Source organism: Rhinatrema bivittatum, chromosome 2, assembly GCF_901001135.1.
Source record: "Rhinatrema bivittatum chromosome 2, aRhiBiv1.1, whole genome shotgun sequence".
NCBI classification, from domain to species: Eukaryota; Metazoa; Chordata; class Amphibia; order Gymnophiona; family Rhinatrematidae; genus Rhinatrema; species Rhinatrema bivittatum.
Genome location: NC_042616.1, coordinates 6,381,283 through 6,403,823, shown reverse-complemented (window position 1 = coordinate 6,403,823; position 22,541 = coordinate 6,381,283). Strand labels below are relative to the sequence as shown.

The following is a 22,541-nucleotide window of genomic DNA, read 5'->3' as shown; positions in this document are numbered from 1 at the left end:
AGTGGCGTATGATAGGGGCAGTTTAATCCCATTCAGTATCCTTATGGACAGAATCTCTCTGCCTATACCACAAGTCAAAAACTTGCAAATGTTTATCTAAAGTCTGTCCTTTCTTTGGGTCCCTGATATAACTAAGCAACTTCAACAACAGAGGGCTGCAGAGAGCCTTCATTTGGCCAAACAAAATCATGATGTCCTTTAGACTTTTGTCCTGATTGTTTGCATCACTTATCATGAAAATGCTGAATCTGTTTAACGTTAAAAGTGTTAAACTAATACTAAATCTAAAGGAGTTTTCATATTATCCACTAGATGGCTCCCTTCCACCAGAATAGATAAACTGACTTTACACAAAAGACAAACGTAATCTTCCTTATCCCCTGCTAACATTTGCTTTTTTCCTCTTTTTTTTTCTGTGATGAAGAAAACTATTAGGATAAAAAAGAATAAATGGAATCCCAAGATGTTAAACTCAAAAGAATTGAGTTTCCGATAGTCCATCTTTGGGAACCAATTAGAACACAAAGGGCTATGGCTCGGCCAAAAGGGACAGACAGTGAAAAATAAAGGCAGAAGAAGAAACCAAAACTGATGCACAGTATCTGGTATGCAATATTTGATATACAATATTTACCCACTATTCCCTTTACATGTGCAGCACAATCAATAAAACAATTAAAAATATAAAAAAGGATATACTCACAGGTTGGTTATGTTGATTTGATTAAATACTTACATACAGATCTGTCTTTCGCTTACCACTGTGGAGTGAGTGCGTCTTTACGTCTCTGCTATCTTTCTCTCTTTTTCTGTCTCCGGGTATAACTTCTCAATCATCAAACATCCAGAATACTTTATCTGGGTGACTTCCTTCGGACATAAGCCAATCTATGTCCGAGTACCAGTGTTGAATCTGAACCTGTCTACCAGACTCTGATGCAAGACTGCACAATGTACGGTGCCCTCAGCCGCTGCTGAGTCCTGCCACGGTTGCCAGATGTTAAGCACTAAATCACGCTTAAGGTGCTTATCTGCAGACATAAATGTACTATACCAAAGTTTTTGGATAACCAAATTTTAATTTTTTTTTTATATTGTATATCAATAAGCTCTACAGGTACTTTTGGGAGGAACAGAGGGACAGGCCCTCTCCGGCCAGACGCTCAGGAGAAGCTCTACCCTTTGTTTCTCTCCGTACATTAGTAAAGTCTTCGTTTTATAGATAACATAGACAGTCTCAATCCCTAAATTGCTTGACTCTTATGGGAGTATCATGTACAAAGTTTATTATGTCAAAACAAGATGAATTAAACCTAAGTTACCCTGATCTCCCTCCCAAATTGAGGCCCACTTGACTAATGTTCACATCAATCTTCTGATAATCCTTTGTCCTGTCAGATTTTCACTCTCAGGGAGGTTTCCAAGACTCTGGTTTCGCTGGTACCACTTTAGTTGAAACGTTAGTCCGTGAGATTCTATCCTTTTCCTTCTGCCTTTTTGTAACCCCATGACCTTCCATCATAAGTTTATGACATCTCCTGCTGCTGTCCAGATGTCTCTTGTAGTTTCTCCAAATTAAGGTCAATAGGGCATTTAAGGTTCCTATGGCCAGAACTGCAAGCAGGCCAAGGCAGCAAAGGATTCTGGGTGAGTCATAGTCTCCATGTTGGTTTCAAACTCAGGCAAACATATCAAGATCTATAATTAAGATCAGTTCATATTTTTTTTGCAGTTTAACTGATGCTGTTTCTTCTTCCAGGTTTTGGTGGGCTCTCTTTCTGTGGCCTCTAGCTTTAAAATGCAGGGATTTTTACTGAAATTTGTAGTATATTGTATCATTCTCATCCTCAGGGATCCGTCTGCCTCCATCTCAGCCCCTGTACATTTTGCCATTAACTTCTGAGGACTATTTCCTGATTCAGTGGGTCCCTGAGCAGGTTCCTCAGGGCCTATAACTGTGGCAGGGATGTGACCTTCACCTGAAGATCCTGAACTGTCACTGCCACCATCATTACCTCCTGTGCTGAGGCTGAGGACCTTTTTATCCTGGGTGATGCATGCATTAATCTTTTTCTTTTTTCATTCTTAAATAGTAATAATGACCTTGCTGACAGCTGCTTTACATTTTGTACCAAATGAAAGTACTGAGCAAGGAATATCAAGAGTCACTCTGTTGCATTATTTTCTGTCCTTCAGCTGAGAATGGAGCACTTGGAGCCTTTCAGACAAATGCTAAGTCAGGATATGAGGAATAAGATCTCAGTCTGTCAGTCACTGCAAATGCCCTTCATAATACTTTAATTGTGCCAAAGAGAGCCTCCTTCTCGAGATCATAAGATGTTAAATGTACAGGCAACATCTCCAGCTGTACCTGAAAATAATTAATCAGACCAGTAGCACCCAATACATCTGGACCAGTTCTGTGTCCTTCTCCACATTTTCTTGGTCTTCGATTCCTTCTTTCATTGGCACTTAAGTATCTTTGATCTCAGGCCGGGTATCCGAGGGATCCTGAGGAAGGCATTTGCAGTGGGAAAGAAGGTTATCTTACTTAATTGGAGAGAAGTTACTAGTCCGTCCTTCTGGACATGGCGGATTCATCTCCATCGCATGTTGCAAATGGACAGTATGGACTCCAAATCAAACCCTCAACAATGTCGACGATTTCTCCAGATGTGGAATGAATATATACAAGCCCTGCCGCATCGGGCTCGCAGTTTGGTCCTAAACTGCTAATGTGCTCTGGGCCATGACTGGGCATTCACCGGTAACGTTACCAGCTCTGCATTGAACTGAACAGACACTTGGGGGGGGGAGGTAAATCAGTTGTATTCTTGGTGTTCTTTTGAGTGGTTCAAGGTATTGGGGATATAGAAGAAAACAAATGTCTCTGATACCCTGTGTACTGTTTTAACTTTGCATTAATAAAAATTGTTTCTACTAACTATCTTTGATCTCTCCATATGATCCACAGAGTATACACCTGCTACTCTCACCTCTATCGGCAATGCTCTTCTTGTGTTTTTTTCTTTCCCATTACCCACAATATCTGCTTTTCTCTCAGGATCAGGACCCCAGTGCTTTCCTAATTCAGCCATGTTATAATATTTACACAACTTCTGATGGGCTTGGCCGGCTTATTATGCCTTTCTGTATCCAGGCCTTCTCACATCAGCACCTGACCTCCAGCAGCAAGCTGTGTAACCATTTCTAATTCTGTTTTACAGAATCTCATTTGTCTATTTGTCCAGGTTTTTTCTCTCCTGGCTGTGAACCATTCACTGTCCTTTGCTGCAATTAATTTCTCATCTCTGTGTTTAAAACTCACCTTTCCAGGGCCATTCCCGTGTCGGTTTTTGAGCTGTGTGGGGGTTTTGAAGAAACTCCTTGTATTCTCCAACTATATTTGTGTTTTTGGGAATAGATTTTTCATGTCTACTGGTCTGATTCTTGGCAATGATTTTTCTATTGTTTTGCAAATTCCATTGCTTCATTCCCCTCATGTACTGGCACAGTCTCACTCTTGTAACAACTGTCCAGACTTAAGGATAGAGACCAATTTTGACCATTCAATTTTGTACTTTAGTACTGTTTGAATATTTGTATCTGTAAGGCCCAAACCACCTTCGGTGGAAAGTACATTCTCAGCATTCACTGACTCTTAAGAGGTTAATTGATGCATAGACAGAAGTTGTATTGGTCTTGCATTCAACTCTTTAATATCCATATCAGGCCATTCTACAATTCCAAAAACTATAGGAGAGTGTGTGGATTGCATGTGACTCGTGTGGCTTCTCTGGTGGCTTGAAAGTTCTTCCTTTGTTCTGAAGCTTTTACCATACAAAGTACAAAGACTTGGTTTCAATCCAAGGTAGACTCTCTGATGCCATATAAAAAAATATCTTGCTTTAAACTTCTACCACTCTCATATGTAAATGGTTTCTCTGGTGATGATTGAATCTTCCTTTATGAATAAACGTTTTACCACACTCACTACATGTAAATGGTTTCTTTCCAGTGTGTATTCTCTGGTGACAGTTGAAGTTTCCTTTACCAGTGAAACTTTTACCACACTCATTACATGTAAATGGCTTCTCTCCAGTGTGGATTCTCTGGTGATATTTGAAGCTTCCTTGATCACTGAAGCTTTTACCACACTCACTACATTTAAATGGCTTCTCTCCTGTGTGGATTCTCTGGTGAGATTTGAGAAGTTCTTTCAGACTGAAACTTTTGTCACATTCACTACATGTAAATGGCTTCTCTCCAGTGTGGATTGACTGGTGGGATTGGAGATGATGTTTCCGATTGAAACTTTTGCCACACTCACTACATGTAAATGGCTTCTCTCCAGTGTGGATTGACTGGTGGGATCTGAGATGATGTTTCCGATTGAAACTTTTGCCACACTCACTACATGTAAATGGCTTTTCTCCTGTGTGGATTCTCTGGTGGGAATTGAGATGTCCTTTCAGACTGAAACTTTTGCCACACTCACTACATGTAAATGGCTTCTCTCCAGTGTGGATTCTCTGGTGGGATTTGAGATATACTTTCAGACTGAAACTTTTGTCACACTCACTACATGTAAATGGCTTCTCTCCAGTGTGGATTCTCTGGTGACATTTGAAGTTTCCTTGATCACTGAAGGTTTTACCACACTCATTACATGTAAATGGCTTCTCTCCAGTGTGGATTCTCTGGTGACATTTGAGGTTTCCTTGATCACTGAAGCTTTTACCACACTCACTACATGTAAATGGCTTCTCTCCAGTGTGGATTCTCTGGTGATATTTGAAGCTTCCTTGATCACTGAAGCTTTTACCACACTCACTACATTTAAATGGCTTCTCTCCTGTGTGGATTCTCTGGTGGGATTTGAGAAGTTCTTTCAGACTGAAACTTTTGTCACACTCACTACATGTAAATGGCTTCTCTCCAGTGTGGATTGACTGGTGGGATTTGAGAAGTTCTTTCCGACTGAAACTTTTGCCACACTCACTACATGTAAATGGTTTCTCTCCAGTGTGGATTGACTGGTGGGATTTGAGATGTCCTTTCCGACTGAAACTTTTCCCACACTCACTACATGTAAATGGCTTCTCTCCAGTGTGGATTGACTGGTGGGATTTGAGATGTCCTTTCAGACTGAAACTTTTGTCACACTCACTACATGTAAATGGCTTCTCTCCAGTGTGGATTCTCTGGTGGGATTTGAGAAGTCCTTTCAGACTGAAACTTTTGTCACACTCACTACATGTAAATGGCTTCTCTCCAGTGTGGATTCTCTGGTGATATCTGAAGCTTCCTTGATCACTGAAGCTTTTATCACACTCACTACATGTAAATGGCTTCTCTCCTGTGTGGATTCTCTGGTGGGATTTGAGATGTCCTTTCAGACTGAAACGTTTGTCACACTCACTACATATAAATGGCTTCTCTCCAGTGTGGATTCTCTGGTGGGATTTGAGATGTCCTTTCAGACTGAAACGTTTGTCACACTCACTACATGTAAATTGTTTTTCTTCTGTATGGATTATCTGGTGGCGTTTCAAGCTTCCTATCTCACTGAAACTTTTACCACACTCACTAGATCTAAATGGTTTCACTCCAGTTTGGATTCTCTGGTGGAGGATGAGGTTGCGTTTCTCTATGAAGCTTTGACCACACTCAATAGATATAAATTGGTTTTCTATTTTGGGGATTTTCTTCTCTTGTTGGATGTCTGCCTTCTCATTGAAGCTTTTTTCAGCCTGAATACGAGACAACACTCTCTGCCCACTAAGTTTTTTTCTGTCTCCTGAAAAGACTTTCACATCACAAAAACTTTCGCTGCATTCATTATTTGAAATTGCTCTCTCTCCTGGTTGGAATTTTAGTTGTTCGATGAAGTTTTCTCTTTGATTGAAGTTTCTGTCACTACCAGTACATGTGAATAACTTTTCTTCTGTATGTGCGTTTGGGTTTATTAAGACTTGCTTGTGCATGATGTTGTCTCCACTTTCAGAACATGAAAATGTTCTCTCTTCTGTCTCCATTTTCTGGTGATTTAAAAAAGAGAATTCAGAGCTGCAAGATTCCACATCTTGAGGGCAATGAAATGATCTCTTACCTATGTGTGTTCTTTGGTGTATTACTAAGGATTCCCAGGTAGAGAAGTTTTTCTTACATTCAATACAAGTGAAAGTGCTCCCTTGAGTGTGGAATATCTGGTGTAATTTCAGGGTTAATTTAGTATTTTCCACACTGAGAGCATGGAAAAGGTTTTGCTTCTGTGTGGGTTCTTTGGTGTGATACAAAATGACATTTCCTATGAAAGCTTTTCCCACAGGTGTCACAGTGTAAGGATTTCTTCTCTTCCTCCTCTCTCTGGTTCAGGTCAGAAGTCATTTGATCACTGTTAGTACTTTGGAAGGGTCGCTCTGCTCTCAGGTGTCTCTTGTTCTCAGGGATGTCTGACTTCTCTGTCACTTCTCACACATACAGTGACTCCATCCGGTGAGTGTCCTGCAGGGTTTCACTGCTTCTTCAAATCCTGATGACTTTGGCAAGTGCCTTCCCCCTCAGCTCTCTGGAAAAGATTATCACAGACATTTCCTGATTGTCTTTGTGTAAGTGCCAGTATTATAGTGTGTTCTTCTCGATTCTCCTTCCTCTTCTCTTCTTGTATGCTTCATTGTCTGCTGGATAAAAAAAGAAGGAATTAATCATGTATCAGGGGCAATGGTGGAAAGCTATCAATGACCTTGGATCAGTCTTTTTCCGAAGGATCACACAATGACTGCATGGGATCTCTAATATTAGAGAATGGAGAAATATCACTTACCTGATACTTTCGTTTTCCTTAGTGTAGACAGATGGACTCAGGACTAGTGGGTTATGTGCTCTTCTGCTAGCAGATGGGAGATGGAGTCAGATTTCAAGGCTGACGTCACTCTAGATATACCCCTGCAGGAACCTCAGCTCTTCAGGATTCTCTTCGAAAAGCCAGTGTGGATATATCTTGTTTAAATAACTTGATTAAACTTATTAAACTTGATTGGATTGATTCAACTGATTCCAAAAACCGGAGACCTCCCATGCACCCAATCAATTAATGCCAACACCGGACAAACCATGGGTGTCTTGAACTAGGGGTAGGCAATGGCTTAAACGTATTTGCTTAGTCTCGAGGTTTGATTTCTGAGGTCCTCTTTCTCTGGGGCAGCCGTGGGCGGGATGCCGAGTCCATCTGTCTACACTAAGGAAAACAAAATTATCAGGTAAGAAATTTCTCTATTTCCTACCATGTAGACAGATGGACTCTGGACCAGTGGGATGTACAAAAGCTACTCCTGGACAGGGTGGGAGGCTGCCCGTGGTCTACTTAGTACTGCTGTTGTGAAGGCTGTGTCTTCTCGGGCCGGAATGTCCAGGCAGTAAAACCTGGAGAAGGTATGTAGTGAGGACCACATCACCGCCCGACAGATCTCGGCGGGTGACAGCAGCTTGGTTTCTGCCCAGGAAACTGCCTGGGTCCTAGTCTAATGAGCCTTAACCTGTAAGGGTAAAGGCCTTCCTGCTTCTATGTAGGCTGCCTTGATTACTTCCTTGATCCAGCGAGCTATGGTCACCCGTGAGGCTGCTTCTCCTTGTTTATTCCCACTGTGGAGAACGAACAAGTGATCCGTTTTGCGGACCGGTTCCGATCTTTCCAAGTTTCGAACCAGGGTCTGCTGACATTTAGATGGCAAAGAAGGCATGAGCCTTCCGAGTCCTTATGTTCATCCAGAGATGGTAAGGAGATGGCTTGGTTCAGATGAAACTCAGAAACCACTTTCGGTAGGAAAGAGGGGACGGTGTGCAGCTGTATGGTTCCAGGAGTGAACATGAGGAACGGTTCCCGGTAGGATGCTGCCTGTAGTTCAGAGGTACGACGAGCTGAACATATTGCCACTAGGAATACTGTCTTCAATGTTAAGAGGCGTAGTGACAGACCAAGTGTGGTTCTGAAGGAAGTTCCTGCTAGGAAGTCTAATACCAAATTGAGGTTCCATAGCGGCACCGGCCACTTTAGGGTTGGCCAAAGTTGCTTAACCCCTTTTAGAAAACGGGTCAAATCCAGACGAGCTGATAGACGGATCGACTGAAGCAAGAGATGGCTGCTACTTGGACCTTGAGGGAGTTGAGAGACTACCCCTTCATCATCCCTTCCTGTAGGAATTCCAGAATCACGGGGATCTTGGCCGTCCACAGGGGTATCCTGCGGTCCCCGCACCAGGCTTCGCATATCCTCCATATCCGTATGTATGCCAGAGGAGTTTGAGAACTTGCGCGCAAGGAGCAGGGTGTCAATCAGGGCCTTCGAGTAACCGTGCTTCTTCAGGTGAGTCCTCTCAAGGGCCAGACCATAAGAGAGAATAGAGACGGATCTTCGTGAAGAATCGGTCCCTGCTGGAAAAGGTCTCTGTGTGGGGGTAGACACAGAGGGTTACCCGCCAGGAGTCTTTGCATGTCCATGTACCATGGGCATCTTGGACAGTCTGGGGCCACTAGTAGAACTAGTCTGCTGTGGTGTTCTATCTTGCGGATGACCCTGCCCAGTAGTGGCCATGGAGGGAAGGCGTACAGTAAGTCTTCCTCTGGCCAGGTCTGGACGAGAGCATCGATCCCTTGGGAGTTTGGCTCTCGTCTGTGACTGAAGAACCTGGGGACTTGGGCACCGAGAGAGGTGGCTAGTAGGTCCATGGCTGGGAGGCCCCAGCGATTTACTATCAGCTGGAAGGCTGTGATTGACAGCGTCCATTCTTCTGGGTCCAGGCTCTCTCTGCTGAGGATATCTGCTGAGACGTTGTGCTTTCCTATGATGTGGGAGGCCGAGATTCCCTGTAGGTTTATCCCCGCCCATGTCATGAGCTGGTCTATCTCTAGAGACACCTGCTGGCTCCTGGTTCCTCCCTGGCAGTTGATGTAGGCAACCATTGTCGCATTGTCCAACATTACTTGAATCGCTTTGCCTCTGAGTCTGTGGCTGAATCGCAGGCACGCTAGTCTGACTGTTCAAGCTTCCAGGTGGTTTATGTTCCATCCCGCCTCTTTCTTGTTCCATTGTCCCTGGGCCATCAGTTCCTGACAGTGGGCTCCCCATCCTCGTAGGCTTGTATCCATGGTGAGCACGATGCAATTTGGTGGGGATAGACTTACTCCTCTGCTTAGGTGGTCTTCCTGTAGCCACCACTGAAGCTGAGAACGTACCTCTGCTGGTAGTTGCAAGCGAATTGAGTAGTCCTGGGATAGTGGGTTCCAGCGTGACAGTAAGGAGCATTGGAGTAGTCGCATGTGGGCCCTTGCCCATGGCATGACTTCCAGGGTTGACGCCATGAGCCCGAGGACTTGAAGATAGTCCCATTCCTTAGGGTGTGCGCTGGTTATCAATCGTCATAATTGTTGTATCAGTTTCTTTCTCAGAGGAGGGAGGAAGAATTTGTTCTGTTTGGTGTCGAAACACGCCCCTAGGTACTCTAGAGACTGAGAGGGCTGTAGACTGCTCTTGATTGTGATCACTACCAGACCAAGTTTCTGCAGTAAGCTCTTGACTCTGCTGATCATCTGCCGGCTCTCTTCGGAGACTTTGCTCTGATCAACCAGTCGTCCAAGTAAGGGTGCACCAAGATCCCTTCCTTCCTCAGTGATGCCACCACGATCACCATGATTTTGGTGAAAGTTCTGGGGGCGGTTGCAATGCTAAAGGGTAGTGCTGGGAACTGGTAATGGTGACCCAGTATCGCAAAGCGCAGGAAGCGCTGGTGATGCAGATGGACTGGGATGTGAAGGTAGGCTTTGGAGAGATCCAGGAAGGTTAAGAACTCTCCCTGTTGTACTGCCCTTATTACGGAGTGGACAGTCTCCATGTGGAAGTGTAGTACCCGCAGATGACGGCTGACGTTCTTGAGATCCAAGATGGGCTGGAATGATTATTCCTTCTTGGGAACGATAAAATAGATGGAATAGCGCCCCCTATTTGTTGGGGTGTAGGAACTGGAGTTATTGCCTTCAGACTGAGTAGCTTTGTCAGAGTGGTTTCCACTGACAGTCTCTTGGTGTGGGAGTGGCACGGTGACATCATAAATTTGTCTCGAGGAGTGCTGTGGAACTCCAGAGCGTAACCTTCTCGAATGATGTTTAGTACCCATTTGTCAGACATGATCTCGACCCATCTTTGGTAGAAGAGGGCAAGTCAACCCCCTATCTCCTCTTCCTGTTGATGGGTCGGCCCATCCTCATTGGGGGGCATGGCTGGCACCTGCCCCCTGGCCTGTTCCTCAAGGACTGGGACCTACCAGAGGGACGAGGTGCCTGGAACTGCGAGTTCCTGTAGGGTCTAAAGCGTTGTGAGCCTTTGCCCTTGGTTCTTCTGGGGGAGGGGCGCTGAGATCTTTTACTCCTTTCTTATGGTAGCCGAGGTAATAGGAATTCGTCCCATTTGCTGGCTAACTTCTCTAATTCGCTTCCGAACAAGAAGGATCCCTTAAAGGGCATTCTTGTGAGATTCGCTTTAGAGGTTGCATCAGCCAACCAATTCCATAGCCATAGTTGTCTTCTGGCTGCCATTACAGAGGCAACTCCCCTGGCTGAGGTGCACACCAGGTCTGAGCTTGCATCCGTGAGGAAGGCTGCTGCAGGTTCCATCTTCTCACCGGTATATGTTCCAGAGGTATTCGCCTCTCTCAAGAGGAGAAAGCAGGAACGTGCCGCCAGTGCGCAGCAGGAAGCAATCTGCAGTGTCATTGCTGTTGCGTCGAAGGCCTGGTTCAGAATGGATTCCAATCGTCTATCCTGAGCATCTTTCAATGCAGCCCCTCCCTCAAAAGGAATGGTTGTTTGCTTTGAGACAGCACAGACCATGGCGTCCACTTTCAGGAAACAGACATTCCTTGGTTGCTGGTTCCAGAGGTTATAGGGCTTCCAAGGCCCGATCCCCTTTGAAGCTGGCCTCCAGGGCATCCCACTCCAGGTCAATCAGTTCCTGGATGGCTTCCATCATTGGGAAGTAGCATAAGGCTTTACAAAGGGACACCAGGATGGGGTTCTTCTTAGGTTCCACCATAGGGTCCGGCCTGGAATACCCAGAGTCTTCAGAGTCTGGGAAACAAGAGCTGATAATTCATCCTTGTGGAATAAACGAAGCATGGTTCCAGGCCTGGAGGGATTTCTCCTTCTTCCAGGGAGTCACTCTCATCATCTAAGGTGTCTGGGTCCCTGTCAGGGAAGTTCTTGGTTAGGCAAGGCATATTTTGAGGTATTTGAGCAAGGCTGGAAGGATCTCGTGCTTCCGGCAGAGGTTGAACCTGGGCCGGAGCTGATTGCGCCTGAACGAAGGCTTGCAGCCCTTGGAAAAGTTCCAACCAGGAGAAGGTCCCTGGGTCCATGCACTATGGGCTGACCTAAAAAAAGATGGGACATCCATTTTTATTGGAGTGGTTTACAGGCCTCCAAACCAAAAGGAAGAGCTGGACAGAGATCTGGTTGAAGATATCCAAAAGATAGGAAAGAAGGGAGAAGTGGTGATCGTTGGAGACTTTAATATGCCAGATGTAGACTGGAGAATCCCATCTGCAGAATCTAATAATAGTAGAGAAATAGTGGATGCCCTGCAAGTAGCTTTGTTCAAACAAATGGTAATGGAACCCACGAGAGAAGGAGCTATACTCGACTTAGTGCTCACTAATGGAGATAATGTCTCTGATGTCCAGGTGGGCGCCCACCTCAGCACCAGTGATCATCAAACGGTATGGTTTAACATCGCAAAAAGGATACGGAAAAGAAGCACAAAGACCCGAGTTTTGCAGTTCAAAAACACGGACTTTGATGAAATGGGGAAGTACCTGGAGGAAGAATTAAAAGGCTGGGAGAATGAGAGAGATGTAGATCAACAATGGACCAATCTAAAAGGAGCAATTACTGAGGCAACTAATCTATATGTTAGAAAAGTAAAGAAAAGCAAAAGAAAAATGAAACCTATCTGGTTCTCAAAGGAGGTGGCTGGCAAAATAAAAGCTAAAAGAGCAGCGTTCAAGAAATATAAAGATCCCAAAGGGAGGAGCACAAAGAAGAATATCTGGTAGAACTGAGGGAGACAAAGAAATTAATCAAGACGGCAAAAAGTCAAGCGGAAGAGAGGATTGCCAAGGAGGTAAAGAGAGGTGACAAAACATTTTTCAGATACATCAGTGAAAAGAGAAAAGTTCAAAGCGGTATAGCGAAATTGAAAGATGGAAAGGATCAATGTGTGGAGAGAAACGAAGAAATGGCAGAAATATTAAATGAATACTTCAGTTCTGTGTTCACTAAAGAGGAACCTGGAGAAGGACCGTCGCTAGTTAACAAGAAACTGGAGGGGAGTGGAGTAGATGTAACTCCATTTACAGTAGAAAATGTATGGGAAGAGCTGGAGAAACTGAAAGTGGACAAAGCCATGGGGCCTGATGAAATTCATCCCAGGATACTGAGGGAGCTCAGAGATGTGCTGGCGGGTCCGCTGTGTGACTTGTTCAATAGATCCCTAGAAATGGGAGTGGTGCCGAGTGACTGGAGAAGAGCATTGGTGGTCCCGCTTCACAAGAGTGGGAACAGAGAAGAGGCTGGTAACTACAGACCGGTTAGCCTCACTTCGGTGGTGGGAAAAGTAATGGAGTCACTGTTAAAAGAGAGAATAGTGAACTATCTACAGTCGGGAGACTTGCTGGACCAGAGGCAGCATGGATTCACCAGGGGAAGATCCTGTCAGACAAATCTGATTGACTTTTTTGATTGGGTAACCAAGGAATTGGATCAAGGAAGAGCGCTCGATGTCATCTACTTGGATTTCAGCAAAGCTTTTGACACGGTCCCACATAGGAGACTGGTGAATAAAATGAGAAGCTTAGGAGTGAGTGCTAAGTTGGTGACCTGGATTGCAAACTGGTTGACGGACAGAAGACAATGTGTGATGGTAAATGGAACTTTCTCTGAAGAGAGAGCAGTGTTAAGTGGTGTACCGCAAGGATCGGTGTTGGGACCGGTCCTATTCAATATCTTTGTGAGCGACATTGCGGAAGGGATAGAAGGTAAGATTTGTCTTTTTGCGGATGACACTAAGATCTGCAACAGAGTGGACACGCCGGAAGGAGTGGAGAGAATGAGACGGGATTTAAGGAAACTGGAAGAGTGGTCGAAGATATGGCAGCTGAGATTTAATGCCAAGAAGTGCAAAGTAATGCATATGGGGAATGGAAATCCGAATGAACTGTATTCGATGGGGGGGGAAAGGCTGATGTGCACGGAGCAGGAGAGAGACCTAGGGGTTATAGTGTCTAATGATATGAAGTCTGCGAAACAATGCGACAAGGCGATAGCAAAAGCCAGAAGAATGCTGGGCTGCATAGAGAGAGGAATATCGAGTAAGAAAAGGGAAGTGATTATCCCCTTGTACAGGTCCTTGGTAAGGCCTCACCTGGAGTATTGTGTTCAGTTCTGGAGACCGTATCTACAAAGAGTCAGAGACAAGATGGTAGCGGTACAGAGAAGGGCGACCAGAAAGGTGGAGGGTCTTCATCGGATGTCATACGAGGAGAGATTGAAGAATCTGAATATGTACACCCTGGAGGAAAGGAGGAGCAGGGGTGATATGATTCAGACTTGCAGATACTTGAAAAACTTTAACGATCCAGAGACAACGACAAACCTTTTCCGCCAGAAAAAAATCAGCAGAACCAGGGGTCACGAGCTGAGGCTCCAGGGAGGAAGACTAAGAACCAATGTCAGGAAGTATTTCTTCACGGAAAGGGTGGTGGATGCTTGGAATGCCCTTCCGGAGGAAGTGGTGAAGTCCAAAACTATGAAGGACTTCAAAGGGGCGTGGAATAAACACTGTGGATCCATCAAGTCTAGAGGGCGTGAATAAAGTGGAGGAAGCAAAACACTGCACGGAGCGGCAGTAGCCACAGAGGCATTCAAACACTGCACGGAGTGGCAGTAGCCACAGAGGCATTCACGGAGCGGGATGCCAGTGGCCAGCAGTTGGTGTTCCACCTTCACAGAGCGGAAGGATGGAGGGCTGCTATTTCCAAAAAAAATAAAAAAAACCAAACAAAAAGTAATAACAGGGGTGGGTAAGAGTATGGGGCAAGGGGGTGGCCTGCTTGTTACAGCAGTTGCTACCCCTAATTGAGCTGGATGTCACTTGGATGCAGATACGGCGCGGCTCTCTAAATTGGTGGTGGGGTGGAGGGGAATTAGGGCTGGAGGGTACTGGAAGCCAATAGTAACAGGTGGGAGAGAGAAAAAGGGAAATAAAAATGGATAAAGTGCGTAGCTTGCTGGGCAGACTGGGTGGGCCGTTTGGTCTTCTTCTGCCGTCATTTCTATGTTTCTATGTTAATTGCAGGGGGAGTCGGAGTAGGGAGCCCCTGAGGTGCCCTCTTGTGGAGAAGCCATCGTGGAGATGCATAACTCCGGGGAGGTATCATCAGTAGTAGTTCCGGACCCATCCCCAAAACAGTGAGGGACCAGGCTTTGGTTCCCCCTGGACTTCTCTGCAATGTTGATATAGGCAGGACTCCAGTTTAGGCTACGCGGCTCTCATGTGGCAGGCTGTGCAGATAGAGTGCCTTCTGGCCTTCTTGGGTGCCGGTGCCATTGCCTCTAGCTTCAATGCGTGCGTGTAATTGTAAACACGGCTGTGCGTATAGTTGTGCGCACGGGGTGCGCTCTGTTGTGCCCATGGTTATGCGCATCACTCTGCACGCGTCTGTACTGGAGACACACGTTAGGCGCCTCAGCCGTCCAGCCTGCCCCACGCATACCGGTGAAGAAAGGAAGATGGCGCCGACCCCCCCTGCGCGTAAGATGGTGCTAAGGGTCTCCACGTGGACCCCTGTACCGGATCGGGGCCTAGCCCAACTAGGGCTGCTCAACCCGATCGGTGCTCCCTTTTACCTCGCCAGAAAAGAAATCAAAATGGTACAGCAATCCAAGCCTCGGAGACCTGAATTTAAAGTTTTCTGCTTACCTGGTCTTGGCGCTTACCAATCGAGTGCCGGGACGGTCTCCAGCTGCAGAGGGAGAGGGCTTTACCTTCACCGCCATGCTCGGTTGTGCACCCGCTGCCTTTCAGCCACTCTGAAGCTAAGTCCACGTCGGGAACCGGCTATCGGACCAAGGCACACCTCTGAGGGATATCGGAGATCACCTCAGGAATTCTCAACTGGGGAAGGGACCCTTAGGTATCAATGCAGGAGAGCAGGACTCGATCTTCTTTAAGATAAATTTTCTTTTTCTTTCTTCTTTGCTGTAATTCTTAACAGTGTTCTAGTGTGTGGGATAGTGTCCGCATCTGCTAGGAGACGGAGAGATACTGAAGAGCTGAGGTTACTGCAGGGGTATATCTAGAGTGACGTCAGCTTTGAAATCTGACTCCGTCTCCCATCTATTAGCAGAAGAGCACATAACTCACTGGTCCTGAGTCCATCTGGCTACATGCTAGGAAAATCTGTGATGTAGTAGAAGCTTCAGAAGACACCTGCATAAACTCCTGTGGAATTGTCTTTATAGAGCTCCTGTGATTTATTTTATTTATTCATATATTTATAAAACATATTCCACCTCCTCCAATGTAATTCTTCAGGGTGGATTATAAAGATACCTGTATTTTCAGTTACAAATAAAACAATACATTTTCAAACACTCTTAAATCACACTCCATCCTGAACTCAGCTGGAAGAATAGGAGAAAGTAAAGGCTCTCTTATGTGTTATTAGCATTCAGTACTCACGAGCAGAAGGAACAGAAGCATTCCTGTTGCTTCAGCCCTCAGTGACATCAATGGTTCATAATGTTCCAACTTGGAAGACATCAAACCTTTTATTTCTGAATATCACCATCAGTTTCAACTAAGAATGACTGTGTACAGTGAGCCAGTGAAGATCTTTTAACACAGGAGATGTGATCATACCTTCCACTGCCACTAATGATGTGACATTTTTATCTGAGAGCAATAAACCTGCTGTAATGTAAGTGTAAGTGGGTGAGAATGGGAGCATGAAATGCGTGTGTGTGAGTGGGTGAGAATGGGAGCGTGAAAATGCGTGTGGGTGGGTGAGAATAGGAACTTGAAAATGCGTGTGGGTGGGTGGGCGAGAATGGGAACTTGAGTGCGTATTGGGCTCGGAACCCCCAATTGCTGATTTGTCTGTTTTTTTGGAATCTTCAGGAGAAGAACAAATTGAAAAGCATGGAACGTTATTGGTTAAATTTATTTTTCCATCTGATAAGAGACTTGGTTCTCAAATTATTTCTACGTAATAGACAAGCTCCATATTATGACAGAAACTATGGATCTTTCCGGATATTGTAAAATCTACTCAGCAGAGGAGGAAGGAATTTCTAGCTCTTTGCCATCAAGCTAGACAAATAGGAGCACAGATCACAATTCGATATCCTTGCAAATGCATTATCAGAATTAATAATGTTAAATATATTTACTTTGAACCTTTGGATTTGAAGTCCTTCCTAGCTTCTTATGCTTTATTAGGAAATACAGCTAAGTAGTTATTGCAATGCTGAATTAATGGGGATACTCTCCTTATTTTCTTTAATTTGTTTGCTGATTGGAAATGCTCTTTAGAATCTTGGCTCCCCCTCTGCATGGTACCTGGGATATTAATATTATGTATTTCCTCTTTGGGATATTTGCTTTTTGCTTGCTGTTATATTAATGTCCTCACTATTGACATTTATTTATTTAGCATTTTTTATATACCGAGGTATAGCAGAAATTGCCTTCACTCCGGTTTACATTTACAAAAACCTGTTACATTTAAAGCATTTAACAGAAAACAGAAACTGGTTCTGAACAATAACTTAATACAAATCAATATCTACAATATAGTGAGGTATATATCTGTGCTCAAATCATGTAAGGGGACAGCTGATAAAGAATAAAAAATCGAGAAGGTTTCTGTGAGTCAGAGAGGTAGTCGTTGGAGAGAGATTGCATGCCCGAGGTGGGACATGCAATGGGTGTGGTCTGTTGTCTTATCCTATGCTGTCTTTCAATGTTTGGCTGAATAGCCAAGTTTTAAGATCTTTTTTAAAAGATTTAATGTTTTCTTGAGAGCTCAGGTGATGAGGTAACGAGTTCCATAATTTCGGGCCAATGATGGAGATGGCTCTGTTTCTTGTGGAGGACAGTTTGGCTAGAGGTAGTGATGGCACATCAAGATGAAGTTTACTTGTTGACCTTGTCGTACGTAGTGACCTGTGTATATGTATGATATTGTCCAGGGCTGTGTTGTCTACTTTATGAATTGTATTGTGTAGAATTGTAAGAACTTTGAACTCTATTCTTTTCTCTACCGGTAGCCAATGTAATTTGTTGAATACGGGGGTTATGTGGTCTGATTTCCTTTTACCAGTCAGGACTCTGGCAGCGGCATTCTGAAGTAACTGCAGTGGTTTTAAGGTCATTTTAGGTAGTCCTATCAGGAGAGAGTTGCAGTAGTCCAGACTGGAAAAGATGAGGACTTGTAAGATGGTTCTGAAATCATGGAGGTGAAGCATCGGTTTTAGGTGTTTGAGTATTTGAAGTTTATGGAAGCCTTCTTTTGTTCTTGTTGTAATGTGTTTTTTGTAGTTTAGTTCATTGTCAATCCATATGCCAAGATCTTTTACGTTGTCTTTAAGTTGAATGCGAATGTTGTCAATTTGGAAGGGTGGTGTGGTTATTGATCCTGAGTTTTTTCTAACGATTAGAATGCATTTGGTTTTGCTCATGTTTAAACATAATTTTAGGTTGTTGAGCATATTTCGAATTGCATCAAGGTGTGAGCCTGCTCTTGACATTGCATCTTCTATGGTGGAAGTGATTGGAATGAGGAGTTGTATGTCATCAGCGTACATGTAGTAAGTGATGCCTAGGCTTGATAGGAGTTGGCACAAAGGTAGAAGGTAGATATTGAATAGTATGGGCGATAGTGCAGACCCTTGTGGTACTCCTGTTTCAAGGGGGATAGCATCAGATGAGTTGTTGAAGGAGACTTTGAAAAACCTGTTTTTAAGGAAAGAGGTGAACCAGCTTAGGGTTTTGCCAGCGAGCCAAATGGTTTCTAGGCTAGAAATAAGCCTTTTGTGGTCAACTGTGTCAAAGGCTGCGGAAAGGTCGAGGAGGATCAGTAGGTGACCTAGTTTGTTATCGAAGCCTCTTAGTATGGTATCGGAAAGGTTGAGTAGGAGGGTTTCTGTGCTGAGGTTTTTCCTAAATCCGTGTTGTGTGGGATATAGTATTTTGTGGTCGTCAAGATGTTCGTTGAGTTGTTTCAGGACCGCCTTCTCCGTCAATTTAGCAAAGAGGGGTCGGTTTGATATTGGGCGGTAATTGTTCAAGTCTTCTGGGTTAAGGTTTTTCTTCTTTAGTAATGGTGTGATTGTAGCGATGTTTAGCTTGGTAGGAAGCTCGCCTTCCTCGAGTGATTTTGTTGATGATTGCTGCGACTGTCGGGGCTAAGGAGTGAGCGATTTCCTTTAGCACTCGGGTGGGGATGGTGTCCATGTCATGACGCGCTGGGTTTATTTCTCTCAGCATTTTTTCTGTTCCCATGTTGGAGATAGGTTTGAAATCAAACCATGGAGTTATGTTGTTTGTTGATATTTGATTTTCTATGATTGATGGGGTGTTGAAGGCATCAGTTATTTTGGAAATTTTGTTCTTAAAGAAGATGGCTAAATCTTGGCTTAACTTTTTGGTTACGGTTGCGTTGGGGGTTGATGTTTTCGGCGATGAGGTTGTTTACCTTGCTGAACAGAGATTTGGATTTGTTGGTGGAGTTTTTTATTTTTTGACCGTAGTAGTCACGTTTCGTGTTCTGGATTGTTGTTTTGTAGGCGGCTGGTTGTGTGCGGTATCTCTGCTGTGATACGGGCTGTTTTGTCTTTTTGCCATTCTTTTTCGAGTTTCCTGAGGGCCGATTTCATGTTTTTTAGTGTGGTATTGAACCAAGGATTCTGTTGTTCTCTCTTGTTCTTTAGCCATTTTAATTTCTCTGGGTTAATGTTGTTTGCGGTTTCTTCAATGATTTGAAACCAGGATTGGATAGCATTATTTATATTTGAGAGGTCGAGATTTGCTATTTGATATCTCAGCTCTTGTTGGAGAAGATCGGTTTGAAATGGTGGTCGGTATTTGAAGAATCTTTGTGTTTCATTTGTTTTGGTTGAGTTGCTGGAGTTCATTTGGGTCTTGCATTGTAAGAGATGGTGATCAGACCAGGGGACTGGGCTGTATGAAATGGATGTATCTGAGAAATAGCTATTAGTGAAAATCAGGTCCAGTGTGTGTCCTGCTTTGTGTGTGGGGTTGTTCACTTGTAGGATGCAATTTAAACTTGATATCATGTCTAGAAGGGTTTGGCAGTTTAGTGATCTGGGGTTGGCATCCGTATGGAGGTTGAAGTCGCCAAGAATGATTGTTGGTTTTTTCATGTTGATGTTTGTAATTAGGAATTCAAGGAGCGGGGAGATGTTACTGTCTAGAAGTTTGGGTGGGCAGTAAACTAGGCATATTTGCAGGTTTTGAGAGTCGAAGAGCGCTATTTCATATTGTTTTGGGAGGTTGTGTGGGATCATTTTCATTGAGAGATTTTTTTTATGAGAAGGAGTAGACCACCTCCTCTTCGGGATTTGCGAGGGATTGAAAAAGTATCATAGGCACTGTTATCAAGTTGGTTCAGTAGGACTTGATTGGTATTTTTGAACCAGGTTTCTGTTATGGCAATGAAATCGGGGTTTTTTTCTTGTAATATGTCAGATATTAACATGTATTTTTTGGTTAAGGATTGAGTATTGATGAAGAGGAAGGTGAGACAAAGTATGTTTTTGTTATTTTTCATTAGTGGGATGTTTATTAGGTGTCTGTTCTGAAGATGAGAGTTAGTTGGTGTCGCCATCTTTGGAGTGTCTGTTTGTTTTTTGTTTGTGGTTAATGGTCTCCCCGGTAGATGCTTGGAGTTCGTAGTAAGTGCAGGGGGAAAATTTAAGAAGTATATAGAAGTTGCAGTAGCTTAGTTTGTGGTGTTGGGTTAGTACATGATGGGTGCTGGAGGATGATTGTTGAGATCTGGAAGGGGTTAGAAGAGAGAGTAATGAGATCTGGATGAGAGATAGGGGTTGATTGAGGTCCAGGTGATGAGTGCTGGAGGCTGATAGAGGTCCGGGTGAAGAGTGCTGGAGGTGATGAGCGCTGGAGGCTGATTGAAGTCCAGGTGAAGAGTGCTGGAGGTTGATTGATGAGATCTGTATGAATGCGGAGTGGGTAAATAGGAAAGATCTCTGCGAGTTGTATTAATATTGTGGTAGGATGGGTGAGCGCATGAGGTTGAACTAGTTGTTATATCCGAAAGTAGTGGGAAAAAGGTTGTATAGGTGCAGATATTCTTGTCCTGGGTCTTGGGTCTCACAAAGGGGTGCACTAAGGGGCAAGCCCCTTAGGTTGTGCGCCGGACGTCGCGCATCCGTCGGTGAGCGCTTAAATTTAAAGATCTTGACGCTGCCCTCTGATTGGCCGGGTGCCTTTTAGGGGGCATGGTTACCACTCACCACGATGTGTTCTTCTTTTCTTTTCTTTGTTTTTCTTTTATTATTTTTTGTGTTCGGTTCTCTCCCGCTCTTGGTTTTTTTTTTTAGGTCTCCGGTTTGTTTTTGTTTTCACTTCCTCTGCACGGCTCCCTTGTATGTCAAGGGTGAGTGGGCTCACGTGCCGGTTGGGCCTTTCGAGCCCTGGCAGAGGAGGTGGTGTCACTGGGTTGAAGTCGGGAGCGGGGTTTTGTTTCTGTTATGGCTGTCGGTTGCAGACGGCTGCAATTGCTCTGCCTCACCTCTCTTCTTCCACTCTCCGCCTCCCTTAGGAAGATGGCTGCCTCCACCACTGAATGCTGAACCCTTCGGCATCCCCGAACCGGCAAGGGCATTTCCGATTGCCATGATGATTTCCTGAGGCCTCCTAGGGTGCGCGTGTGCACGCCACCCACGTTATTGTAGATGTCATGGCGGGAACCTCAAGGGCGGCCCCACTGCATGACGTCAGTACCTCTGGGTACTTAAGCCTTCACTCCGCTCCACTTCGAGTTAGCAAAAACTTCAGTTCTGCGACTCTGACCGCTTCTGAGCTGCTCACTTGGATTCTACCTCGCTCCACCCTCCGTGGTTTCGCTGGCTATCGAAGCTCTGGGTACCCGTTCCTCGGGGCCCTCCACTTATGCCACAAACACAACAGATTGTGGACTCGACTCAACTCACAGCCTTGCAGGCCATTCCAGGCCTAGCCCAGCGGATCATCGAGCAACACAAGTCTTTGGAGAACCTGGCTGCCGCATTTAATCAGTTACATGCACAACTGAATACCTCAGCAACTCCGGTGAAAGAACTACTGTCTCCAGTGGTGAATGTCAATACTACTGTACCTTTATCCACGTCTACCCGCTTCACGGGCAAAGCACGGATGTACAGAGGGTTTATCAACCAATGCAGAATGCATTTCTCACTGCAGCCTACCCTCTTTCCCACAGAAGCCTCTAAGACCACCTACATCCTATCTCTGCTTGATGGGAAAGCTCTGGCCTGGGCTTTACCTTTATGGGCACGTGGAGATCCTATCCTGAACAACTTATCAGGATTTCTGAAACTTTTCAAGTCTGTTTTCAATGACCCGGCTCGCCAAACCATTGCTGGATCTACCCTACTACATCTCCAGCAAAGTAACAAGCCGCTACCAGAGTATGTGATCGAATTCAAGACCCTTGCATCCGAACTACACTGGGATCCAGGATGTCTGCGTGCTCTCTTTATGGAGGGTCTCAACTCTCGTGTGAAGGACGAATTGGTGGATCGTGATTTGCCTGATACCCTCACGTCCCTCATGGAACTGGCCGGGAGAATTGACTGCCGAATTCGAGACCGGACTCAGGAGGCCTAGAGTCCCTGGAAGCACGTCCCAGAAACTAACTGTCCTAAACTTATGCCTATTGCCGCAAGTTCCCCGTCTACTCTCACAGAAGAAGACGAGCCTATGCAATTAGGACAAAGTCATTTAACTTCTAAAGAGAGACGTTTTCGCAAACGCATGGGGTTATGCATGTATTGTGGCCGAGTGCCTAGGGCGTCCGGGTATCTGAAAAGAAACAGACAAGACCCCCGAGCCACTTGGACTTAGGAGCGGACACAGGAGATGTGGAAGATGATCCTGGAAGAAGAGAGTCCAAAGAGGAGAACGAGGCCAGAGACCAACAGGGACTTCACCACTGGAGGCCCGTGGTCCCCCCGAGAGGAGCCCGTGAGGACCCGGGCCGCTTGGACTTAGGCGCGGTCTCCGGAGGATGGTGGTCTTGACGAGAAATCCAAATCGGGGCAGGCAGCAGAGATGCAAGACGAGGAAGCAAACCAAGAGTCGGGGCAGTCATGTCGTCCAGACCTGTCCCATCTGTCCGGGAAACATGCAGGCCTAGGATTAGCAGGAGGACTCTTCCTAGGCCTCA

At 45.0% G+C, this 22,541-nt stretch overlaps 1 protein-coding gene across 2 annotated transcripts in view; it reads right to left on the bottom strand.

Annotated features, from left to right (window-relative positions):
- Positions 1-1,147: 1,147 nt before the first annotated feature.
- Positions 1,148-22,541, bottom strand: part of LOC115083458 (oocyte zinc finger protein XlCOF6-like) — a 34,095-nt gene continuing 12,701 nt past the window's right edge. Inside the window, exon 2 of one of the 2 annotated variants that reach the window (XM_029587289.1) lies at positions 1,148-6,683. In XM_029587289.1, coding sequence (XP_029443149.1) covers positions 3,909-6,038 — 2,130 coding nt within the window. In that variant the 5' untranslated portion in view covers positions 6,039-6,683 and the 3' untranslated portion in view covers positions 1,148-3,908. The remainder of the gene's footprint in view (positions 6,684-22,541) is intronic. The other variant, XM_029587290.1, reaches the window with a different exon arrangement.